Source organism: Podarcis filfolensis, assembly GCF_964270895.1.
Source record: "Podarcis filfolensis genome assembly, chromosome: 7".
NCBI classification, from domain to species: Eukaryota; Metazoa; Chordata; class Lepidosauria; order Squamata; family Lacertidae; genus Podarcis; species Podarcis filfolensis.
In genome coordinates, this window is record NC_139603.1 from 75,696,198 (window position 1) to 75,722,220 (window position 26,023).

Genomic DNA, 26,023 nt, shown 5'->3' on the forward strand with positions numbered 1-26,023 from the left:
TCCCTCCCTCTCGCCCGATCGCTCGATCCCTGCTCTGGGACCCCCCCCCCCACCTACCCCGGAGGAACCATGATCTCCTCCCGAGGGGGCGCCATGCCGCCGCCCCCCAACGCCACCGCCTACTACCCGCCGCCGCGCATCACCCTGCCCTCCGGCTTGGAGATCCTGCGCACCTACTCGGGGGCCTTCATCTGCCTGGAGATCGTAAGTGGTGGAGCGCGGGTGGGAGGAGAGGCGATCGGGGCGGCAGCAACAAGTGGGAGGCAGAAAGGGAGCACTCCGGGATCTCTCTGCCAGGATTGTGCCGGAGGGGATTTTATGCAGTTGTGTTGCCTCGCTGGGCGCTAAAAAAACAACCACCACCACCAGTTGCAGTTTTTAACGTTGGTTGAAAAATATAGGTTTCCCATGCATGTTTTTTCTCTTCCTAGCACTTCCCTAGCAAAAATGCACCAGGTGACATGTCTGTCCCACACCTGCCCCTCTTCGCCTCTCAAACCAGGGCACATAGTTTGCTGGAATTCAGCAAGATGGATCCCCACCTTGAGTTCTTCCATGGAATACAAGAGTGTGTGTGTGTGTGTGTGTGTGTGTGTGTGTGAGAGAGAGAGAGAGAGAGAGAGAGAGAGAGAGAGATCTAAACTGACACCAGGGTGAAAGGTGTACCTGTTCGATTGCCGCTTACCAAACACAGCTGTTAGTCATGAGATTCCCTAACCACTTCTTAAAATTGTGTTCATCTATTCCGTCGAAGTCCCTCCTAGCTACAGCTTCTCGCATTTCCTCCTTGATTTGGATTTTTTTTAAAATTATGTAGTCTTCAATCGATGTTCCATGTTTACTTGGTCTTTGACATGATAGCTGCATTAGGGCCAGTTATGGGTTTAAATCATGCAACACGGCTTCATTCCTAGAGCCCCCTTAATTGCTCACTTAATACTTATTTCTCTTCCCAACCCTACACGTCTTGCTTGGATCCATGCCATCTTAGTTAAAAGCTTCCTGTCCTGCCTGTATAAGCCCCACGCTGTCTGAATAGCAGCAGCTTCCCAGGGTCTCAAAGTAAAAGTCAGAGATCTTTTAACCAGGAGCCAAGACCTTAACCTCTGACATTATGCATGCATCCAAAGCTCTGCTTCTGAGCTATGGCCCTTCCCCACAAATCTCCCCCTTCCCCACCCCTGTCCAGCCTTCCCAAGGTGGCCAGGTGCAAAAGAGACAGGGCACTCCATAGAAGAGGAAATTTCAACAGGTGTTGCATCCCTCCACCGCAACTCTCTCATCCTGACCAGTTCATACACCCGTTCCATTCAAGGTTAACTGGCTTGTTGTCAAAGCAGCCGCAGAATGTGTGGTGACAGCCAGTCTTGGGTGTGGCTCATCGCAACTACAGATTGCAACCTTCTTGTACCATGGATAGCGAACTCTGCCTGCCCAAATGTGGTTGGACTTAGCCCTAGCCAGGATAGCTAGTGGCTGAGAACGATGGAAATCCGCAGGTGGTCCACAGGTTCTCCAGACCTCTTCTGTGCTATCATAGACACTGCTAAGCCAGGTTTAGTTTCAGAGTTCCCCTGGCACAGCTCCTGTAACGGCATGCAAAAATTCAAGAGCTGGCATTTCCCGCAGCAACGAGAAAATTTTCTTCCTTCTATGCAGCTGTTAAAATCCATAGGAGCCCAGCCAAAAAACCGGGTTGGCAACCTTGTTTATTTTCTTATTCTCACCTGTGTGGATGTACCCAGTCTGCTACAGCTTCCTCAGACACACCCACATTACAGAAACACCTCTCCCTACTAGTCTCACCTGCTCTCATTATTTCTCGGGATCACGCATGCACCTTCCTGAACTTCATTCTTCCTCATGCGCTCAGCTCCACGATGCTTCCACTCCCTGTTACCCACATCCCTGGACCTGCTGAAGACAAACACTGCCCACCCCCCAAAGGAGTTTAATGGTAGCCCATGAAGGCGCTTTAAATCCAGAATGTGATTCACAAAATGGACATCATATACCATTTGCCTAACAAGCCAAACTGGAAATCCAGTCACAGGCTTCCCTCTCTTAAAACCTGCCATTTAATTGTAGGGTAGATTCATTGAACTCTCTCCCACCGCTGCACATACACAAATAATTTCAGTAATGGATTTCAATCTGTTCTCTCCCTTCTCTTTAAAATTCATGTTTCCTGAACAAGTTTGCATGCTAATTGTTTGCTGTAGGAATTAAAAAAACATTAAAACGCTTGCTGGTTCACAAGTAAATAAAGTACGTCTAGACTACAGTGGTACCTCGGGTTACATACACTTCAGGATACATATGCTTCAGGTTACAGACTCCGCTAACCCAGAAATATTACCTCGGGTTAAGAACTTTGCTTCAGGATGAGAACAGAAATCGTGCTCCGGCGGTGCGGCGGCATCAGGAGGCCCCATTAGCTAAAGTGGTGCTTCAGGTTAAGAACAGTTTCAGGTTAAGAACGGACCTCCAGAACGAATTAAGTATACTTAACCCGAGGTACCACTGTATATTGAAGCAATCCATATGTTATTTGTGTGGACAGTTGTCTTTTGCACTCCAGAATTGTAACTCCTTAGAGACAGGGAAGTGGAGGAGGGAGCAATTGTGAAATGAATTGACTTTTGTGTTGCTCCCTCTTGGTAGAGATGCAGGGATATGGAGCAAGATTGCCTGCTTGAAATCCAAAGCTGCAAATTCCTATGCAAATAACCTGGGTGTAAGCCCCATTGAATGCGCTGGGACCTACTCCCAAGTAAACATGCATAGGATTATCTTGTATGTGCCTAGAGTTTTCCAGAATAAGCAAGTGATTAAGAGCAGAACAGCGTTTCCCTCTTTGAGATCGAAAGTAAATTCCCTCCTTGTTTGCTTAGTAGGGTCATAAATATTTAGCGACTGGGAAGCGAACGCCTTGCAGAGCCCAAGTTAGACAGAAGGCGTAAAACAGGAGCACAGGATCATGCAGATAGGTGGCGGAGTTAGTAAATTATCCAAGCAAGATCATAGAAGAAGAAGAAGAAGAAGAAGAAGAAGAAGGAGGAGGAGGAGGAGGAGGAGGAGGAGGAGGAGGAGGAGGGGGAGGAGGAGAAGAAGAAGAAGAAGAAGAAGAAGAGTTTGGATTTGATATCCCACTTTATCACTACCCTAAGGAGTCTCAAAGCGGCTAACATTCTCCTTTCCCTTCCTCCCCCACAACAAACACTGAGAGAGACTTCAGAGAAGTGTGACTAGCCCAAGGTCACCCAGCAGGTGCATGTGGAGGAGTGGGGAATCGAACCCAGTTCACCAGATTACGAGCCCACTGCTCTTAACCACTACACCACACTGGCTCAGTGGACTGGACAGTGTCTACTGCAGTGCAGGGAACCCTTGGCTCTCCAGGCAGTGCTGAACTACAACTCCCAACAGCTCTTGACAGCATTGACCAGGGATGATGGGAGTTGTTCAGCAACAGCCAGAGAGCCAAATGTTCCCCCACACCTGGTCATAGAGCCATGGAATTGACAGGGGTCTCAAAAACCACCTAGTCCACCCCCTGCTCAACACAAGAAAAACAGATCTGGGGCATCCCTGACTGATGGCTTGAAGACCTATAGTGAGGTACAGCCCACCAGCCTCCTAAATAATTGGGAAGCTGCTCTTACCATTAAGAAGTTTATTTTAAGGCCTAACAAACCCAGGACAGTTCTGACATACAGCAAGTATGGACAGAAGGAGCACGCAGTTTGGCTGAAATTAAACAGGTGTGGTTAGCACCTGAATGGGAGACTGTCTGAGAACCCTGCAAATGCCTCCTTGAGCTCCCTGGAGGAATAGAGAGATAGAAGTATGTAATACAATGGGTTTGCGCTTAATTTCTGCCTGCAAAAGTGTTCTTGGTGGAAATGGCTCACCAAAATGCCCTACCTTCTTTGCAGTTGGCGGGTTCCCCCTTCCCTGCTGCTCCTTCAGCTCCGCTCTTTTCTCCAACCAATCAGGGATCACACAGCGAGCACGATGACACCCCAACTCCACATAGCCCACGAGCGTATCTCCGTTGCTGAGGCAGCCAAGGCAAGGCTCCCTGGCAGGATGCAGCGATTCCTCTCACAGCATGACAAGGATCATTGGTCCAGTTGCCTTGGTGTTATGTACTGAGTTGAATAGGATCCAAACTGCAGCAGTCTGATTGGTCCTAGAACAATAGGATTCAGAATGCAGCAGTCAGATTGGTCCTAGAACAATGCAGCAATATGATTGGTTGGCAGGAACCACCCAATCATGCTCCAGATAGAAGTGAATCCACAACCTGATTGGCTTACAGTAGAATTCCGGAATTAGCCAATCATGTGCAGCCCATTGTGTAAATAATGTATATAAAGCAGATACCTTGAGGGGACTTTCATTCATTCCTCCTCACCACTATGAGCTGAATAAAGAGCATGAAATCACTTTGCGACTCTGAGTATATTTCACTGGCGACGAAGGTGGGATCCCGCTGAGCTGACTGCCACACACAGCACCGCAGCACCGCCACCTGCCGCACCGCTGCCTCGCACCGTGTATCCAGGCTTCAGCTCCGGGACACAAGGAACTCAGAATGGCAACCGACAGCAGCTTCTCGCCGTTCAACCCAGCATCTGGAGACTGGGAAGCGTATGCCTCCCGTTTCACCTTCCTCCTAGAAGCCAAAGGGGTCACCGATGAAGAAGACGCCAAGAAGAGGGCGATATTCTTCAGCGTCTGCGGAGAGGAGACGTTTGAAATCGCCCGGGCTCTCCTTGCACCCGAAGACATCGCTACTGTTCCATACAAAACAATAATGGAACAGCTGAAGGGGCACTTTTCGCCACAGCCCTCTGTGGTGGCTCGTCGAAATGCCTTCTATGCAAAGCGGCAAGCCCCTGGGGAAACCATAACTGGGTTTGTGACCTCTCTCCGCCAAGCTGCCCGGTTCTGCAACTTCTCAGAGCTGGAGAACATGCTTCGTGACCGCCTCGTCGGTGGCCTGAAGGATGAGAAGCTGCAACGACGCCTCTACGCTAAGAAGAACCTAACGTTCCAGGTCGCTCTGGAGGAGGCCCTGGCAACGGAAGCTGCCGAGAGGTCGACGCAAGAGGCACGGCCGAGCCAGCCGTCCCAACCGAGGGTCCACCACGAAGACCTCACCGACGACTCAGGATCCAACAGGGAGGAGGTGCACCGAGTACAGCAGCGCACTCAAGCAGCCCACATACCACAGCTGCCTCGACGAGAAGCAGGGAACTGCGCAAGCTGTGGAGACAGTCACGAGAGGAGGACCTGCCGTTTCCGCAACGCAGAGTGCAGGCAGTGCAGAAAATTGGGACACATCGCCCGGGTGTGTCGAGCTCGGCCCACCCGACGCCAGGCATCAGATGACCAATCCAAGAGCCCCAGGTCCCGGGGCCCAACACACCAAGGCAACTCGACGGAGCTCACGGACTTCCAGGTATACCAGTTGCCCCACCCCAACGTAGAGAAAATTTATGTAGAGGTACAGATAGAGGGGGCCCCATGCCGCATGGAGCTTGACACGGGTTCAACTCTATCCATAATCTCGGCAAGGACCTTAAGGAAACTGTGTCCTACTGGGGGTCCCAAACTCAGGCCGGCCCCATTCACCCTCCGGGACTTCCAGAAACGTAAGGTCCCCACAATGGGGGTGGGGACCTTCAGGGTGCAATACCGAGGGCGGACGCGGCAACTGGACTTGCTTGTGGTCAAGGGCCCCTACATTAGCTTACTGGGATTGGCATGGTTTGGACCACTGGGGCTAGCCGTCACCGGGGTGAACCACACGAGCTTACAAGTGGACGTGGACGCCATATGCAAGGAATTTCCGGGGGTTTTTGATGGGAAATTGGGACAGTATACGGGCCCCCCCATTGCTCTACAGCTTGACCCCGCAGTACGACCAGTCAGGCTCAAGGCCCGCCGGGTCCCGTTCGCCCTGAAACCCCGTATAGACGAGGAATTGGACCGACTCGTGGAGCAAGGCGTGCTGGAGCCGGTGCCTAATGCCCCCTGGGAAACCCCAATCGTCACACCCGTCAAGCCGAATGGTTCGGTCCGCATCTGCGCAGACTACAAATGTACCATAAACAAGGCCCTCACGGCCCATGCATACCCAGTGCCAGTGGTCAGCCATGTCCTTGCCACCCTGGCTGGGTCGAAAATTTTTGGCAAGCTGGACTTGGCCCAAGCATATCAACAACTGCCAGTAGATGAGGCCACAGCAGAGGCACAGACGATTGTGACGCACAGAGGAGCGTTCAGGGTAAAGCGGCTGCAATTCGGTGTCAGCGTGGCACCAGGCATATTCCAGAATCTAATGGACTCTCTCCTTAAAGGGATTCCTGGCGTCACCCCCTTCTTCGATGATGTGTTGATTGCCGGGCCCACACCAGAGGAGTTTGAGGACCGCCTCCGCACCGTTCTGCACCGTTTCCAGACGGCGGGTCTCAAGGTGAAGCGGGAAAAATGTCTACTAGGAGTGCCTCAGGTGGACTTTCTGGGATTTATGGTGGACGCAGAAGGGGTCCACCCGACTGGGGACAAGGTACGGGCCATTTGTGATGCCCCAGCACCCAAGAACAAGACTGAACTTCAGGCCTTCTTGGGACTATTGAACTTTTACCATTCCTTCCTTCCCCACAAGGCGGCGGTAGCGGAGCCCCTACACAGACTCCTGGACAAGCGGGCCCCTTGGGTGTGGGGCCAGCACCAGGAGGCCGCATTCCAGGCAGTCAAGGACTTGCTTGTCTCAAACTCGGTCTTGGCACACTTCGACGAGAGGCTGCCGGTGGTGCTAGCATGCGACGCCTCACCCTATGGCATTGGCGCTGTCCTGGGACACCAACTCCCGGATGGAAGAGAGGTACCGGTGGCATACTTTTCCCAGACACTCAACGCAACCGAGCGGAACTACTCGCAAATCGACAAGGAGGGTCTGGCAATCGTGAAGGGAGTAAAAAAATTCCATGATTTCTTGTACGGGCGGCCCTTCACCGTGGTGACTGACCACAAGCCCTTGCTTGGCTTGTTTGCCTCCGAAAAGCAGACCCCCCAAGTGCTGTCTCCTCGTGTCCTCAGGTGGTCAATTTTCCTTGCCAGCTACCAGTATGCACTGATTCACCGCCCTGGGAAGGCGATGGGCCATGCGGACGGCCTCAGCAGGCTACCACTACCGGAAACAGGCCCTGACCCAGCACCTGCACAAGAGGTTATGAGCCTGGAGCTGCTTCCCGACCGCCCCATTCAGGCACAAGAAGTTGCACACCATTCCAAGAAAGATAGGGTCATCTCCCGCGTCCTGGACTGGGTGTGGAGGGGATGGCCCAGCAGCAGCCCCGGGCCAGAATTCGCCGGCTACACAACCCGCAAACATGAACTGTCGGCCCACAAGGGGTGCCTGTTATGGGGAAGCAGGGTCGTTGTTCCCCAGCCCCTCCGCAAAAGGGTCCTCACAGCCCTACACGAGACACACCCAGGGGTAGTAAGAATGAAGGCCCTTGCCAGGAGTTATGTGTGGTGGCCGGGGATCGATGGAGAGATAGAGGCCTGGGTCAAACACTGCCAGGCCTGCCAAGAATCCCGCCCAGATCCCCCAAGGGCCCCAGTCCAGTCCTGGGAGTCCGCCCGAGCACCATGGTCACGCCTGCATGTGGACTTCGCTGGCCCCTTTCAGGGGAAAACATTCTTCATAGTGGTGGACTCCTACACCAAATGGCTGGAAGTCGCACTTGTACCGTCAACTTCTACGTCCGCAGCCATCCGGGTACTACGCAGGCTGTTTGCAACCCACGGGCTCCCTGACACTCTCGTCTCAGACAACGGGACTGCATTTACGTCAGGAGAATTCCAAACCTTCACAGCGCAGAACGCCATCCGCCACATCCGTTCGGCGCCATTCCACCCTGCCACCAATGGCCAAGCAGAACGCATGGTGCGGACCACCAAGGACACCCTTCGCCGCATGACGCAAGGGGATTGGGAGTACCGCCTTGCCACATTCCTCCTAGCACAACACAGCACCCCCAGCTCAACGACTGGCCGGAGCCCCGCTGAACTACTAATGGGTCGGCGCCTTGCAATCAGATTGGACCGCCTTCACCCCGATAGAGCTCAGGATGAGGTAGTGGTGGGGGAAGGCAGGAACCCCCGGACCTTCGAGGCCCAGGACCCAGTGTACGCAAAGAATTTTGGGGCAGGCCCAGCATGGGTACCCGCCACAGTCACCAGGGTCACTGGTCCCGTGTCGTACGAGGTGCTAACGGATGGGGGGCAATGCTGGCGCCGCCACTGCGACCAGATACGGCGACGATTCCCGGGAGAAAACCAGGAGGAGGAAAGGTCAGAGGAGTCCCAAGGGAACAGAGGGGCAGTGAGGCCCATAGAGCAGGAGGGGCCAGCAGGAGAGGCAGAATCAGTAAATACAGAGAGGACCCGCGAAGCCAAAAGGACACCGGAACCAGAACCACGACTGAGCGAGCCGGTTGCACCAGACCAGACAGGCCCATCACAGCCAGCATCCTTGGAACATGAGCCAGAACCTGAACCCCGGACCAGGGAACACCCCAGGCCGCAACGCACACGTAGGCCACCGGCGTACCTCGAGGACTATGAATGCGACCTCCCGGGCAGGACTGGAACTTAGAGGGGAGGGGTGTTATGTACTGAGTTGAATAGGATCCAAACTGCAGCAGTCTGATTGGTCCTAGAACAATAGGATTCAGAATGCAGCAGTCAGATTGGTCCTAGAACAATGCAGCAATATGATTGGTTGGCAGGAACCACCCAATCATGCTCCAGATAGAAGTGAATCCACAACCTGATTGGCTTACAGTAGAATTCCGGAATTAGCCAATCATGTGCAGCCCATTGTGTAAATAATGTATATAAAGCAGATACCTTGAGGGGACTTTCATTCATTCCTCCTCACCACTATGAGCTGAATAAAGAGCATGAAATCACTTTGCGACTCTGAGTATATTTCACTTGGAAACAGGGACATTTCTTCTCATGCACACCCAGGCACTGCTGCACCCTTTCCTGCCTTCCCTGGGAAAAAAAATCACAGGGGGGAAAGGTGTGCTTTTCAGGGTGTGCAGAAGCGCTAGCAAAAAACCGAGCCGTTCCGTTTTGGCTTAGTCCTACAAAGTATTCCCTGTTTCCTCTTCCAAGCATTCGCTTTGCCCTTCCGAAGGGCCTGAGAATGACCACCCTGCAGTCTGTGTCATTTGATCCCTGGCCAGGAGATTACTGCATCCACCTTAAACCAGAGGATTAGTGGGTGGGTGGGGAATGCCAGAGGGCCCATGGCTCCAGGCGTGGATTTTTGAGGGGGCAAATCTTAGGCTTAGGTATCCTGGGCCCAAATCGTTCAGGGCTTTGTCTATCAACACAAAAGCCTTGAACCTAGTGCATGGCATGTGCTGCCCACATCAGTTGTCTAGCTATTGCTTCCTATATTCAGAATGGAGTGGCAATGTTCCAGGAAGTGAGGGAAGCCTCACTTCTGGCAAACGGTGACTCTCTGAAGTCCGGGACGACACATATTTTGTAAATACAGTGTGATTATTGTGCACATACGTTTCGGTTTCAAGACCTTCTTTTGTTTTGTGTTTTCCTTTTGTGTTCTCAGCTGTTCGGAGCACTTGTCTGGATTTTAGTATCCGCCACCCACGTGCCTCTGCCGCTGCTGCAGGGCTGGGTGATGTTTGTGTCGGTGACGGCCTGCTTCACCTCCATCTCCTTCCTCTGCGTTTTCCTCTTCAGTTACAGAGAAAGAATCGCAATTGATTGGAACCGTTTGGTAAGCATTTAAAAGGCAGCACATTGTCGCTGTTGTTATTATTAAATAGAAATCAGTTAATAGCAGTGTCTTCGGGGGCTGTAACATTCTCTGGAAAGTTGGACCCAATTTGCAGATGCAGTTTCAGGTTTGTTAGCAGGTACAAAACAACAAAGCTAGAAAAAACACATTTTATTTATTTGATTTCAACCCCACCAAGGAACTGAAGGTGGTGACATACATGGTTCACCCCTCTCTGCATTTTACGACATCCCTGTGGGGTAGGCTAGGATAAGAAGCAGAGAGTGGCCCACTGCCACCCAGTAAGTTTTGAACCTTGTTCTCCCAGGTCCTGGGATCCCACAGGTGAGAGAGTGGTCTAAACCACCGATCCTCTTGGGCTTGCTGATCGGAAGGTCGGCTGTTCAAATCCTCGTGACGGGGTGAGCTCCCGTTCCTCTGTCCCCGTTCCTGCCAACCTAGCAGTTCGAAAGCATGCCAGTGCAAGTAGATCAATAGGTACCACTGTGGTGGGAAGGTAAACAGTGTTTCCATGAGCTCTGGCTTCTGTCACGGTGTTCCATTGCGCCAGAAGCAGTTTAGTCATGCCCACCACATGACCCAGAAAGCTGTCTGTGGACAAACGCTGGTTCCCTCAGCCTGAAGCAAGATGAGAACCATACCCCATGGTCGCCTTTGACTGGACTTAACTGTCCAGGGGTCCTTTACCTTTACCTACCTTTTAGCCCCCCTAGGGCTCTTAACATTTACAGCTCAATATTTTGTATGTTTTCACTCCCAAGTAATGGATGCATAGCATTGCAGCAGTAATGCATAGGAGCAATCAGAAATTACTTAAAATGTCCCTCCAGTTAAATCGAAGCAGATAGTTAGATATAGGCATAGACTTAGAGGTATAGATATAGATGTTTTATTTTGTATATGTACCTCCCAAAGCCATGGATATTATTATTTAATACTATTCTAATGATTGTTGAATGTTACTTTTTTTATATCGGTTACCTATTTTGAAGTTATGTTTTATTATTGCATTTTTGTATTGCATTAGATTGTTATAAGATGTCCATTTTTTGTTTCTTCAGCTTGTAAACTGCCTTTAGTATTGTAAGATATACAAATTAAGGTATACAAATTAAAAATGATGATAATGATGATGATGGATGATAAACTTCAATTTTTAAAAACAAAAAAAGTTTTTTCCTTCCAGTAGCACCTTAAAGACCAACTAAGTTAGTTCTTGGTATGAGCTTTCGTGTGCATGCACACGAAAGCTCATACCAAGAACTAACTTAGTTGGTCTTTAAGGTGCTACTGGAAGGAAAAAACTTTTTTTGTTTTGACTATGGCAGACCAACACGGCTACCTATCTGTAACTTCAATTTTTAAGAGAAGTATCTGTTCTTGTGTGAGAGGGCAGGGGACATGCCTTTTTTTATTAAAACCCCTACTGCAACATTGGAAAGAAGACTCTCCTTGCGTCTTAGAGCACCTGATTTCTTCAACAAATGCATAAATTAATGCTGAAACAATTTAGTTTATTATGATGCATGCAAATAGCTCCAAGGTGACAATGTGGTGGCCACACTTTCCCATTAGCATTTTGTAAATCTCTGCTTTATTAGGAGGAAAAGTTGTGCATCTTTCGCGACTAATTAGCAGTTACGCGGGGCGGAACATTTTCCACTTCATGTATTCATCAGTAACGAATAGATGTCCGTTGCAGATACAGTGCTAGGCAGGTCTTGGCCGTTTTAAAGCTTTTAGCTTTGTTTGCTGAGCACAAGTAAAATAAACATGCTACGTTAGATCGCTTCTAGTAGTCAAACAACGTATGAAGGGCACAACATTGGCTACCTCTCTTCTAACGCATCGGGGGAGGAAACCACCCTTTCAAAGTGAAAATTTTACAGTGCAAATTACCATATTCCAATTCAAAATTTCCTGTAAACGGCACATCACCGCTGATTCACAAGTGTGAGTTCATCACTTATCACATCACGGCTCTTTGCTGAATGTGTGAACTCTCTCAACTGGGAAAAGTGCATTTAAAATGACACTGGCTTCTCCTCTCCATGGGGATTGTTCTGTGATGATTCATTCATACTTATGCAAGTCATAACTTGATGCTGCCATAAGGGAACATGCATGCCCTTGGCTGGCTAGTTGATGTCCAGGAAGACTTAAAGGAGCCTTCCTGGGTCCTCAAACATTGTTAGGTTACAACTCTCATCATCCCAGACATTTGCCTATACTGGCTGGGGATGATGGGAGTTGTGGTCCAAAAACATCTGGAGACCCAGGTTTGGGGAAGGCTATATTGCTATGGCTGTGAGCATGATTGCTTGGGATGCTAATATTCTGGAACGAGGGTGGATAGAAATTGACTGCTGATGCAGTTTTATGTCATCTGATCAGGTCCACAAAAATGCTTTGCTCTTAAGGAAGTCAAACCCTCCCGATGGGTAGCCAGGGTGATGTTCTCCAGATGTTGCATCCGTAATGCCCTTCATCCCTGACCACGAGCTGGGAGATGATGAGAGCTGGAGTCAAGTAACATGGAGCTTTTCAAGCAGAGGTTGGATGGTCATCTATTATGGATGCTTTAGCTGAGATTTCTCTGTTGCAGGGGGTTGGACTAAATCAGTGATGGCCAAACTTGGCCCTCCATCTGTTTTGGGACTACAATTCCCATCATCCCTGACCACTGGTACTGTTAGCTAGGGATGATGGGAGTTGTAGTCCCGAATCAGTGGGAGGGCCAAGTTTGGCCATCACTGGACTAAATGATTCTTGGAGTGCCTTCAGACTCTACAATTCTATGGTTCTACAATCTGGAGGGCACATAGTGTTGCTCTTGAAGTACTGTGGACACTGGATTGTCTACAATGCTGCTCCTGCTCAGAGCAGACCCAGGCATGTTATTGAAACTGACTACTTTATGGTCATTCATTCCAGTGAGTCTACTCAGAGTAGGACTAATATGGGCGGCAACCCAGAAACTCTGTGGAGGCTGTGCAAACTAGCAGAGGAGAGCAGCTTTCAAGACCGCACTATGCTACAGGGCCACTAGAGAGATTTTAAACCTTTCAGACCCAAATCGAAGCACTTAGAAATTCTATCACTCCCGGGAGTGAACAATTCCATTAGTTTCAATGGAAGCAGATTTCAGCTGGGGATAGGCTTGTCAACGCCTACTCCTCAATGTTTATGCCATGCCTGCAGAGATGGAACCCTGGTGGTTTATTTGGGCGTTCCTTCGGTGTTGTTGTGGCATTATATTCATCTCTTTGTCTGTTGTGTGTGCGCAGAGTGGGAGCACTCTGAAAGCACTTTTGATCTGGAAAGCCACAAACACCTCCGCGTATGTTTGCATTCATCCTTTCCTTGCTTGCACAGCAAACAAGAAAGGCCCATGGCTCTATTGCAGAACTCAGGCTTCACCTTTACAACACGCCCCAGTCTGCAGTGCCATGGAGAATTGCTTGCTCGTTTGACCTTTGTTTTACACCAGGCGCTTAATTTGTGTCAGCTAATGCAGGTCCAGGCCTGCCTGCTGTATGTCCCACACCAGGGAACCATTCCTAAATTACGTCGGGCCTTTGCATCAATTTTGCAGCAAAGAGTTAGCCATATTGCCATATTGCCTTTCATCGCACACTTTGGGCTCCTCCATACAACCTGTTTGTTGAGCATTCATCCTGAACCGCTTGCACAAAGCTCATGCAGTGCTTAGAGAAGGCCTAGTCTGTATTCAGCGTTTGTTTTTATTTGTCTGCGGAGAAGATAAACAGCAATGCGCATTCATCCTCATTTGTTTGTTTGGTGGTTATACGTCTTCCCATTCATCCATTGTTAATGACGGAAGGACCACAGCTTGATGGTAGAGCATCTTCTTCGCATGCACAAGACCGTGCGTTCAATCCCTGGCATCTCCAGGTGGGCCTGGGCACGCCTTCTCCTACCTGAAACCCTGGAAAACTGCTGCCAGCCAGAGTAAACAATGCTGAGCTAGATGGTTTGACTTGGGGTAAGGCAGTTTCCTATGTTTATCCCACGCTTTATAGGGCATATCCCTGTCATTTCCGTGTCTGCAAAAGGTCTTATTAAAAAAAAAAAAAGCAGCTAATTTCTTATCCCAGAATCCTTTTTATGCAAACCTACATTTCCTTTGCATAAATTAAAAAAGGACCTACATTTCCTATGTAGGGACGCAGGTGGCGCTGTGGTCTAAACCACAGAGCCTAGGACTTGCCAATCAGAAGGTCGGCGGTTCGAATCCCCATGATGGGGTGAGTTCCCGTTGCTCGGTCCCAGCTCCTGCCAACCTAGCAGTTCAAAAGCACGTCAAACAAAGTGCAAGTAGATAAATAGGTACCACTCTGGCGGGAAGGAAAATGGCATTTCCGTGTGCTGCTCTGGTTCGCCAGAAGCGGCTTAGTCATGCTGGCCACATGACCCGGAAGCTGTCTGTGGACAAATGTCAGCTCCCTCAGCCTATAGAGCGAGATGAGCGCGCAACCCCAGAGTCATCCGCTACTGGACCTAACAGTCAGGGGTACCTTTACCTTACATTTCCTTTAGAGTGGTTTCACTGAAGTGGGAGCCAATCCTGGTGAGGGAGCTGTTCTCTATGAAGATTGGAGCTGTCAGTAGAGTCTGTCCTAGTATGGAGTCTCTTCAGTGGTGCAACTGGAAAAAATAAGGGAATAGGGGCAAAAATTTCTGGCAGTCTGGGGACTCTGCTATACAGCTGTGAATAAAATGTTTTAAGTGCAATATCCAATGTGACACTAGGCAGTTGATGGTGAGCTGTATGGAAAATTCAATGTATTTTTTATAAAATGCACAAAAAAGCATTTTCAGAATGTTTTTTATATGTGTGTAGATTCCACCTGGGATTCCTTGTTTCCGTTACAGAGTGGAGGAGGTAGTAGCAGTGGCGGAGGAAGCCGCACGGGCGCCTGGGGCTGTGTGCCCAGGGGCAGGGCAAGCCGGCCATAGGGTTGGGGAACATTACAGGGCCTCCAGAGTCTGCTTGCCTCCTCCCACTCAGCCGCCCTACAGCTGGGGGGGAGGCAGCGGGCGGACTGTTTGGGCAGCACGGAGCCTGCGTGCCCCCAAGCCACCATGTCTCTCCCAGGAGAGATGTGTGGCTCGGGCGTGCTGCAGGCCCAACGGTGAGTGGCGCCCGCCATTTGTCACCCCTGGTCACACCTGGGGTGGCCCACACCCACCACACACTCCTTCCTCTGCCCCTGAATAGCAGTTGTGAGGGGCAAGACAGCTGAGTGGCGTAGGGAAGCTAGTGGGTGTGATCCAGAGGTGTCGAGGGCATCAAGAGAAAGAAGCAGTGGGCTTGCTGGCACGGCTGCCATTTTAATTGTCCCACAATGCAACACCCTTTTGGGTGGGTCCTCATTTTGTCAGTTCTGTTCCAGTGGTTTTCTGGTTTTGTCTGTGTCGAAAAAATAGTGTGGGTTATTGAATTTGGACCCCCAAAATATTTTTTTAAAAAAACAATAATACGCCTTTCCCTCTGGCAAAGGTTTCCGTTCTTCTACCAGTGACAGAGAACTTTATTGTACTGGTTGCCAAGGGGCAGAGGAAGTTCCAGGCGGGTAGAGGAAATGAGATCATCTACCTTCTGAAAACACCCACAAAGACCTTCGCACACTGGGCTACTCATACGGGATGTATGTGGTCCCTTCATCAGCCAGAAGTTTGAGCAAAGGTGTTGCCCAGTGGACATCTGAAAGCCTAGGAGATGAATGGTGGTCCTTAGTCCATGGTCACTACAAACTGCTTATTGTGCTGCTTGTTTCCTCAAAGGATCCTGGTTCCCTTGTGTGTTCCTATGACAGGAACAGTAATTGAATTTCTGTGAATTGCCTTGTGGCTTCATCTATCATACTCCAGGAGAATGCCCTTTTATATGATGGACGGCGTGGGTGCCTGTGTGAGAAGGGAAGGCCTTATATTCAAAGAGGATATTGCAGTGGTTCTCTGTGAGATTTCACACAGAGGCACATTATGTACATATTTACACACACACACACACACACACACACAGCCTGCATTTCCACTCACTGGAACCACAAATCTTGCCACACTCTCCTTCCAACTATCTCAAATGCAGTACACATTACTTTTTCTCCGTAGGGTTGAACAGCAGCTGTTCACTCATATGAGAGAAACTAAAGAAGCAAACCTGAGGAGTTTGCTAAATGTTAGGAGGAAATCTGCCAGCCTACGCCATCCCTGATCTTTTCCCAGGTGGGGAAAAAAATATTTGGGACACATTTGGCATTTACCGACAATATTGTTTGGTAGCTGCTGCAGGAGTGAGCAACTACCAAAACCCTAAGCACAGCGACATCCCATTTTTCCTTTTGCAAGAGGTTGCCAAAGGAACATTGGCTGACAGCAGTCAATATCCCCTGTAACACAGGGTTAGGTCCTGAGTTCATTCCTGTTTTGTTTCTACCATAAAAATCAAGGTTGGGAAACTTTGGGTCTGTGGGCCAAAAGTTTGAGTTTGTTTGAAACCTAAACAGCTTATCTCTTATTCCTTTGTAAGTGTTTCTAAAAACCGTTTTTGTAAACTCAGGGAAGCGTTTCAGCCCTGCTCTTTAGTTTGCTGGAAATCATTTAAAATCATTTAAGGTTTACAATGTTCTCATAAATAGGGCTATGTTTAAAACTTGTCATTGAGGTTTTTATACCTTTTTTGTAAACTCAAGGAAGCGTTTCAGCCCTGCTCTTGAGTTTGTTTGAAATCACTTAAAACCATTTCAGGTTAATAAAATTCTTTATTTCCTTCTGAGGAAACTGATTGGTTCAGTGAAACGAGTTTTGTAGCCGGCATCTCATAAAGTCTTTGTTTAATTCTAGGTTAATTTTTCCTTAATTTTTTGTTATTTAATTCAATTCTATAGTCGATTACATCTCGTTTCAGGGATTTTCACAGCAATTCTTTTGTTTTGTTTTGTGTAATTTCTTGGTTCCGTGACTGTATTTTTTTCACCGAAGGTGGCCCTCTAGGCTGCTGTCTCTGGCCCTTAGAATTCTTCTCAGGCCACAGCCCTCACTGGACGCCCAAGTATATTTGCTTGGCTGGGATGTGTCCTTGAGCTCTGATAACCAACCCTCCAACATTCTTCAGATGAAAATCAGGAAATGGGTCCTTTCGGTGCTGTGCTTCCGTGCAAGTCAGCAGGCTCATGCGAGAGCACAGCTCTGAAAGATCTTCCTGAACTCAGCGGTAGCAGGGATTGAGAGGGAGAAATTGGGACATTCTGCCATCCAATCAGAAGCCGGGATGGCTTCTGTAATTTCAGTATTTCACAGGAAAACTGGGACGGCTGAGGGGTGTGCATAATGCCTCTTGCTTCCCTAGAAGGGTGGGGGTGGGTGGGTAGGAATTAGCCTACTGCAGAAAGGAAAAACCCATGTGTGGCGCCCTGCCTGCTTCAAAAGACAAAGGCTGTGTGGAGTAGTGGTTAGAGTGTCTGACTAGGACCTGGCAGGCTCAAGTCCTGAAGCTCACTGGGTGACCTTGGGCCAGTCCTTGTCTTTCAGCCTTTCAGAGGTTGTGAGGATAAAATCAAGATGCACGTGCCTCTGCCTTGAGCTCTGTGGAGCAGGGGTGGGGTATAAATTTAATAACAAATATTAATCCTGCTTTTATTTATTTTATTGTTCCGCTCGAACCGACTCTTTATTTTAATTTTTGTTCCTTTTCAGGATTTCATTTACCACGCAGGTGTCTTTGTCTGCTATTTTGGGACCTTTCTACTGCAAGCGGCAACCACCTCTTTGCATTCTCACCCGGTGAAGTACACCGTCAATTTCGACACCACCAGGAACATCAGTACCACTAGCTTTGAGAAGCTTCTAAGTGAACACGAATACAACTTGAGCATCGCAGCTGCCGTAAGTATTATAAAGGCACATCCTTAAAGGGAGAGGGGACAAGTTTCTCCCTCCTCTTCTCTCTCCTTTGGACCTGTCTTCCTCTCCTGACCATGAGAGGACTCTGATGGGATACAGTGGTACCTCGGGTTAAGAACTTAATTTGTTCCAGAGGTCCGTTCTTAACCTGAAACTGTTCTTAACCTGAGGTACCACTTTAGTTAATGGGGCCTCCCGCTGCCGCCATGCCGCGATTTCTGTTCTCATCCTGAATCAAAGTTCTTAACCCGAGGTACTATTTCTGGGTTAGTGGAGTCTGTAACCTGAAGCGTCTGTAACCTGAAGCGTCTGTAAACCGAGGTACCACTGTACTGCAATGCCTTGAGGGCTTACCCTTTTGTGTTGTGTTCCTAGACAGTGGTCCACGCTTTAAAGCTCTGTGTCCGAGCAGTTACTTCTTTGTCCTGGAGGTTTCCCTGGGGAGGCCCACATTTAATCTTTTTCAGGCCGGAATAATAATAATAATAATAATAATAATAATAATAATAATATTTTTTATTTATATCCCACCCTCCCCAGCCAAAGCTGGGCTCAGAGCGGCTAACATCATACAAGCAAGGCAATGCATAAAAACAAGCGATCAATACATTAAGATACATCCCACAATTAATTCAAACAAATTAAAATTAAAACTGGACAAGTGGCAATCTTCAGGTTAAAACTGAAGGCGGTTACCAACTGTTTTCCACTGATATTATAAGCACCTGTGAGCGGGCTGGGAACCTCCTTCGTGCTTGTTCTTATACAAGGAGAAAATGAGTCAGACTGAACCCTGACCAAAGGCCCGGCAGAACAGCTCCGTCTTGCAGGCCCTGTGGAAAGATGTCAAATCCCGCAGGGCCCTAGTCTCTTGTGAGAGAGTGTTCCACCAGGCCGGGGCCACGGCCAAAAAGGCCCTGGCTCTGGTTGAGGCCAATCTGTTCTCTCTGGGGCCCGGATTCTTTAGGATGCTGTTATTTGCAGACCGTAAGGTCCTCTGTGGGGCATACCAGGAGAGGCGGTCCTGTAGGTATGAGGGTCCTAGGCCGGGAGTACCCTACCCAAGCTTTGCCCACTTTAAGTAGAGAGCCTGCAGTATACCTGAAGGAGCGTCTCCACCTCCATCATTCTGGCCGGACACTGAGGTCCAGCGCTGAGGGCCTTCCGGCAGTTCCCTCACTGCGAGAAGCCAAGTTGCAGGGAACCAGGCAGAGGGCCTTCTCGGTAGTGGCACCCGCCCTGTGGAACGCCCTCCCCCCAGATGTCAAAGAGAACAACAACTACCAGACTTTGAGAAGACATCTGAAGGCAGCCCTGTTTAGGGAAGCTTTTAATATTTGATGAATTATTGTATTTTGGTGTTTTGTTGGAAGCCGCCCAGAGTGGCTGGGGAAACCCAGCTAGATGGGCGGGGTATAAATAATAAATTATTATTATTATTATTATTATTAATTGGAAAGCACTCTTGGGCATCGCCTGCTGAGAATGCATCAGGGAGTTTGAGGTGCTCAGTGTGCAAGGGGCAGCTTTCTCAGGGGAGAACGACTTATTGGTTGGTGTCTCTGGTGGTTTGCAGGTGGGGGGAGGCTGCCAGGGCGATTTCCCAGGTGCATTGGGGGGGGGGCGTGCTGCTCACACCACTGTTCCCGAGCCAGCCCTGTTCTATCTTGTGAGGCTGGAATCTGATCAAAGCAGGGCTGGCTCAGGGAGGGCGGAGCGAGAAGGACGCAACAGCCTTGCGCCCTTCGATCCCAGCTCCTTGGGGGCAAAGCTACATGCAAGGGGCGCATGGCGTTCTTCTCAGGCTGCCCTCTCCTAGCCGCTTTCCAAAGCTTCACAAAGTGGCACAGGCCTGGTGTCGCTCTGGCGGTGAGAGCTGGTATGTCATGCAGCGGGTTCCTTCTGCTTTGCTACCCCCTCCCTGGGCACACACATGCGCTTTAGGTGCAGTTAAAGCACGCTCCGCCACTGGTAGTTTGAGGGCCTCGGGTTGGAGAGGTTGCAGCTCAGGCTTGGAGTCCAGGCCTAAACCTGGGTTCAACCCCTCCATGGCTTGCACTGCTGGTTTTCCTGATGCAGCTGGTTCTTTCTGCTCTCTGTCAGAATCTTAGTTGCTGTATACCAGGCATGTCCAACAGGTAGATCGCAATCTACTGGTAGATCACGGGGGTGTCCCAGGTCGATCGCCACCCCCCAGGTCGATCTCCCTCCCCCCCAAAAAAAGTTCAACAACTTTTGCTTCCTAAAACAACCTTGGTAAAGGGTAAAGGGACCCCTGACCATTAGGTCCAGTCGCGGATGACTCTGGGGTTGCGGCACTCATCTCGCTTTACTAGTCGAGGAAGCCAGCGTACAGCTTCCAGGTCATGTGGCCAGCATGACTAAGCCGCTTCTGGCGAACCAGAGCAGCGCACGGAAACGCCGTTTACCTTCCCGCCAGAGCGGTACCTATTTATCTACTTGCACTTTGACGTGCTTCCGAACTGCTAGGTTGGCAGGAGCTAGGACTGAGCAACGGGAGCTCACCCCATCGCGGGGATTCGAACCGCCGACCTTCTGATCGGCAAGTCCTAGGCTCTGTGGTTTAACCCACAGCGCCATCCGCGTCCCTCAACAACCTTAGCTTCTCAAAAAAAGCTCAATAACTCTGGTCCATCCTCCAATGACAATGGGTAGATCACTGCCAGTTTTTTTTTAAATACTGTGAGTCTCTTGGAAGTTGGACGTCCCTGCTGTATAGTGTCAGGATTATGACACTTCCTTGTTTGGGAAGTCTTGACTAGTGATGACCAGGCTTTTTTTTGGCAAGTGTGAGTGCTATGGATGAGAGGGAGGGAGGGAAAGAGAAAGAGAAAGAGAAAGAACACCACACCCTGGTGGTTTTGCCTGTGGTTTACGAAGCTGCAAAACAGGTTAACAGAGCAAGAGTGAGTAGGAAATCCATAATGTGGAGCTGAATTGATGCTGAGCTTACCCTATGGGTCAAGCTACTGCTCTTCACTACTGCTGCCTGTGCCACTTTTGCAGTGCTTAAATTGGGGGCAGGGCAGGGAGAGGAGCTGTGCCCCCTTAGGAGTTGCGACTGACCCTCTTAGCTACATAGGAAGCTGCCTTATTTTGGCTCATGCTCTTTGCCCATCAAGCCCAGTGCACCTTGCTCAGACAGGCAGCAACCCTCCAGCATCTATCCCACCACTTCCTATAACACGATCCCTTTAACAGGAAGTGCCAGCTATTAAACCTGCGACCTTCTCTGAGGAAAGTATGTGCTTCTCCACTGAGCCACACTCCTTCCCCTGAGAGGCTGTGGGGAGGGCTGGAGCATTTCTCTAATGTCCAGCCAGGCTTCTTGGGCCCCCTTCCCCATTCATGCTTGGCACACGGGCCATTTCTGGCGATGCTTGGCCATCCAAACGCTGACACATGACTATCCATGGTTCTCCTCCTGTCCCTTGTCTGTTTCTTCAACGGGTCCTCTTGAGCTTTCTCCCTCCCGTTATGGCTTCTATAGTACTCCAGTCCTCAATCCACCCCTAAAGTCGATGTGCTTTCTTTGAGGACACACAGTGCAGATTAGTAATCATTTCTCCTCTCCAGGAAACCCTGGAAGCTATAAGTCAGGGGTAGCCAACATGGCGTCCTCCAGATTCTGTTGGACTACAACTCCCATCATCCTTGGCCATTGGGACTTGGAGTCCCACAACATCTGAAATGTGCTGTGTAAAGTACTCCTTTTGCAATGTTTCTGAGAATGACATACTAGAGAATACTAATATTTCACCAGACTACAACACCCAAGATTCTTTGCAGGGATCCATGACTAGTTAAACCTGTCTAAAACATATAGTAAGGCTAAATCCTCAATGTCTGCTTGGACATCCACTTGAGTCACTGCCCTGGTTCCTTGTGACCCAAAAGGTGCGGATATCATTCGCAATCAGGGATTAGTTATCTTTTAATAAGAACAAAACCTGGGTTGCATTGCTAAGCATGCTTACGTAAGGATACACTTTGAACTTGGTGGGGCTGGTGCTCAGATAGATTTGCTTTATTACCAAGGCATTAGGGAGACATCAAAGCCATTAAGCAATCTATGGAGCACAGTCCCAACGTTAGAAAGAAACCTGGACTACGTTTTCCCTTTAACCCTTGGAGTGGTTTCAGGTTGAGAATCAATGCCAAACTTATATAACCAAAGTTGATGTCATCCACATTATTTTAGGGCGACTCACCTTAATGGCGTTGATGAACAGGTAGATCAAAGAACATGTTATGCAGGGAATCTCCCAGCAAGATTTCTCTCTCTCTCTCTCTCTCCACACACACACACACACTTTTCCTTTGTGAAACCTGAGGAATACTTTACTATCCCACCAACCCAATTGGCGCAGTTTTGCAGGGCTTTAAAAATGTGTTGCTCTTCCCATTATTTCCTTTTAAAGTGATGATGTTTTAAGTGCCCTTTTACGTGAGGGGTGGGGTGGGAAGAGAGAGCAGGACTCCTGCCTAAAGCTTGGAGAAAGAGGTGGGCCACTGGCGGAGGAAGAGGAGTGCGGGGGGGGGGAGCGCACCGTCCCCGGCAGCATAATCCCAGTAGGGTGCCATCGCGGCTGTTCCTTGCCCCCCCCCCCCGCGCTGGGCTCCACGCCCCTGCAGGCGGTGTGCCCCGACCCCACCTGCTCTCTGCCCCGCCCCCGGTGCCGGAGCATGAAGCTCTCCACTGAGGTAGGCAAGCCACTGTGGCCAATGTTGGGGTCATTATTATTATTATTATTATTATTAATAATAATAATAATAATAATTTATACCCTGGCCAGAGCCAGGCTCAGTGCAGCTAACACCAATAAAATTACAATAAAACATAATGGGGGGGGGGGAACCAGTTGATTAATATACGGAACAGGTCTCGGTGTTTTGATTTCTGGGAATGGAGTTGAGAGATGACCTAACCTGGGGAGAAAACAGCAAAGACCTGATGAAGAGAGCACAGCATATTTTCTGAGAATCCTCCGGAAAAACAATCTCTCAAAGGACCTGTTGATGGCATTTTACCATTGTACTGTTGAGAGTGTATTAACTTATGGTCCGTGTGTGTGGTTTGGGAGCTGCACGGTCAGGGAAAAAACAATGCTGTCCAGGGTTGTAAAGACTGCGGAGAGAATAATTGGGTGCACTCTTCCCACCTTGGATCAAACCTATGCTTCCAGGTCCCATAAGAAAGCTGCAGAGATAGCGCAGGATAGTACGCACCCCGGAAATGATCTCTTTCAGCTTCTGCCTTCTGGAAGAAGGTATAGGGTTATAAAGGCCAGGTCTGAGAAACACTTTCTACACAAATGCAATTCTGGTTTTAAACGCAGTATAAGGAGTCTCTGTAGGAGTATATTGTATTTTAAAATGGGGTTTCAGAGTTTTTAGGGGGTTTTGAATGTCTTATGTAGATTTTTCAATTTCATTGTTCATTGAAGCATTGTTCAGCTTCCAAAAATAGTTCAAAAACCGGAACACTCACTTCCGGGTTTTGATCGTTCGAGAGTCGATTTGTTTGGGAGCCAAGGCGTTTGAGATCCAATGTATGACTATAATAATAATAGTAGTAGTAGTAGTAATAATAATAATAATAATAATAATAATAATAATAATAATATAATAATAAATCTCACTGCAAAAAGCATTCTGTTGTGGCAACCATAACCTTGATTTAAGGAGCCATGTGGTGATTAGCTTTTATATCTGAGTTTCTGACTGGGAGGAAAGAGGGATTTGAAATCTAGTGGAACAGCCAATTTTCTACAGGAAAACTCACCTGGCGCTTTCTTCCTCCCTCTGCAGATCTTTGCCTTTGCAACAACTGTGTGTTATGGGTGCAGCACTACCCTGGCTCTACGAAGATGGAAGCTATAGCACTAGAAGCGACAAGGCAGCTAAAGGGCATCCCGTCTCGTTTGCGTACTTGTTCCGATGATCAAATGATGTACTACTTGTGGAGTTGCAAAGGATGCTTGGAACACATTTATATTTTTCTAAGATGTTGACACACACAAACATACACAAGAAGTCTATGTCATAATTATATATGCTTGTATATAATATATATATAATATATATATTTGGACAAGGGTGGGGGAAAACTTGCTTGTTTATTTCTCCAGTTTTCAGTTGCTTATGTTAACTGATTTCCCGGGAGCGTTATCCTCTGCTACAGATAGTATTATAAAGTTGAGTGATGGAATAGGGTTATCGTCGGCAGACAACTGCGTACTTTTTTTTTTGGTGCTAAACATCTGCTTGCAAGAAAAGCAAACATCTCTGCAGATGGGCTGTGTCTCTCGCACACACGCAAACACAGGGAGGCAGCTATGAAACGATAACCCGCCGAGCATCCGCCTGAAAGCTAACTGTGTTTGCAGGCCTGCCAACATCAGCAGCTAAACACAACCTCCATTTATTTCAGTGCGGCATCCTTTGGCAACTTGGTACCCTCCAGATGTTGTTTTGGTCCAGCTCCTATCAGTTGTCATTCCACAACATCTGTAGGTTGGCAAAAGGTGGGGTGGGGACTGTGCTGGACTAGGGTTACTCCCTGGGTTTGGCCCTGAGTTGTGTTTTGCAGTCAAATTCTTGAGGCCATTGGGTAGTGTCAAACTGCTGCCTTTGAATCTTGAGTCTAGGAGGTTTTCAGTAGTATTCCTCTAAAACAGTATAAAAATAGCTCACCATTCTGAAAGAGAAAAGGTGTAAACTTTTCTATCAATGTTTCCCCAGATTTCCAGTTTCTCCAGTGGAAAAACCAGGGAGGAAACTTACCCAACCCCATATTAATTTTTCCCTGTTTCCCTTCATCTTCACATCTGTAAGTGCCACCACTCTGAGCCCCTTTTAGCTCTCTTTTCATGAACTGGCAGCTCCATTCCAGAGATCTGTCAAAGGCATGTGGGATTTCCGTGGAAGTCTCTTGAAATCATTTAACAATTTCTCAGGAGCCATGCTAGGTGGGTTCTCCTAATGCTCTTGAACTGATATCTATTCAGGCAGTAAATGTAATATTTTTCAGAAAGTTGATTTCCCCCTTTTTTTATTACTTTAAAAAGAAAGTAATTTATGGAAAGGTGGGGGGGGGAGTCTTTTAATATTCATTCAGTCCTTATATAAGGCTCTAGCTTTAGTTTTTAAACTGTACTTTTCACCTGTAATCTTCAAAGCATTTTAGAGAAAAAATTTCTTGCCCAAGAGGAAAAATTTAGGTAAGCAATGTACTCAAAGCTTTAACATTAGCAGAGAATGGAAGTGTACTTTAAAAAAAAAGGCAAGCCAGGAATATTAATTGGTTGGATTTGAAATCATGACAACTAGCTAATTCAATAACCATATAGATCTCAAGTCGGGCTCTTTCTATCTGGTATTTGTTGGACTGATAATATAAATATTTTTTACAGCTCTGAATTTAAATTGTGTATCAAAATTCCTTTTTGAAACGATTTGTGTTTCTTCAAGGGAAATAGTTATATTCAGTTTTAAAATACATACCTGTATTGATTAGCACTGTAGTTCATATGATCCACGCACAAAACAGGCATATTGTTTCAACTCTGTGTGGGCTGTATAAACTTGGATTTTATTTCTTACTTCTCCTGGTCCTGTGTGTCTTACTGCAACAATATGGAGTCCCTTTCCAACTTTTGCAGGTAAGATCTGGAAAGTGCCAATGTCTAAACTCATATTATCTAATTTATATTGCAGACTCCCGCACTTCTCAGAAACAGCTTTAGACTTTGAAAGCCAATAGCTTCTTGCATTGATAAATTTTGTTTCAGCAACATGTATTTATATTGCAGAGCACCTCCAAAGCATTGTTCTCAGTGTGGAAAAAATGTATATTTGTGGTTAACTGTTGTGCAGGTTACTCCCTTGAATATAAACGTTTGCACTATTTCACTTGGATGGACAAGTTCTTAACCCATTTATGCTTTCTGTAAGTGTGGCATTTACGCTTTCTTCTAATGAAAGTTTCTTAAAGATCATGTGAATGGAACTGAGCCCAGATCTCCAGTTTGACTTCTTTACATCGCCTCATTTTGTTGTGCTGCGAGACACCACGAACCAAAGGAAGGCATCGCCACTGCCTGAAACCAATGTTGAAATGGGAAAATGCAGCCTACACGGGCAATTGGTAGAGGATTAGGGGCTCTGGATAGGAAACAGGCTGGATCCAGTCTAGGCATGGCAGCCTAGACAAGA

The 26,023-nt window shown here is 48.2% G+C and overlaps 1 protein-coding gene across 1 annotated transcript; it reads left to right on the top strand.

Annotated features, from left to right (window-relative positions):
* Positions 1–67: 67 nt before the first annotated feature.
* Positions 68–25,821, top strand: MAL2 (mal, T cell differentiation protein 2). Its single transcript, XM_083622352.1, has 4 exons — positions 68–204; positions 9,665–9,835; positions 17,579–17,767; positions 23,618–25,821. Exons 1-4 carry the CDS (start codon positions 70–72, stop codon positions 23,687–23,689), a joined length of 567 nt encoding a protein of 188 aa, XP_083478478.1. The 5' UTR covers positions 68–69; the 3' UTR covers positions 23,690–25,821.
* The last annotated feature ends 202 nt before the right edge of the window (positions 25,822–26,023 follow it).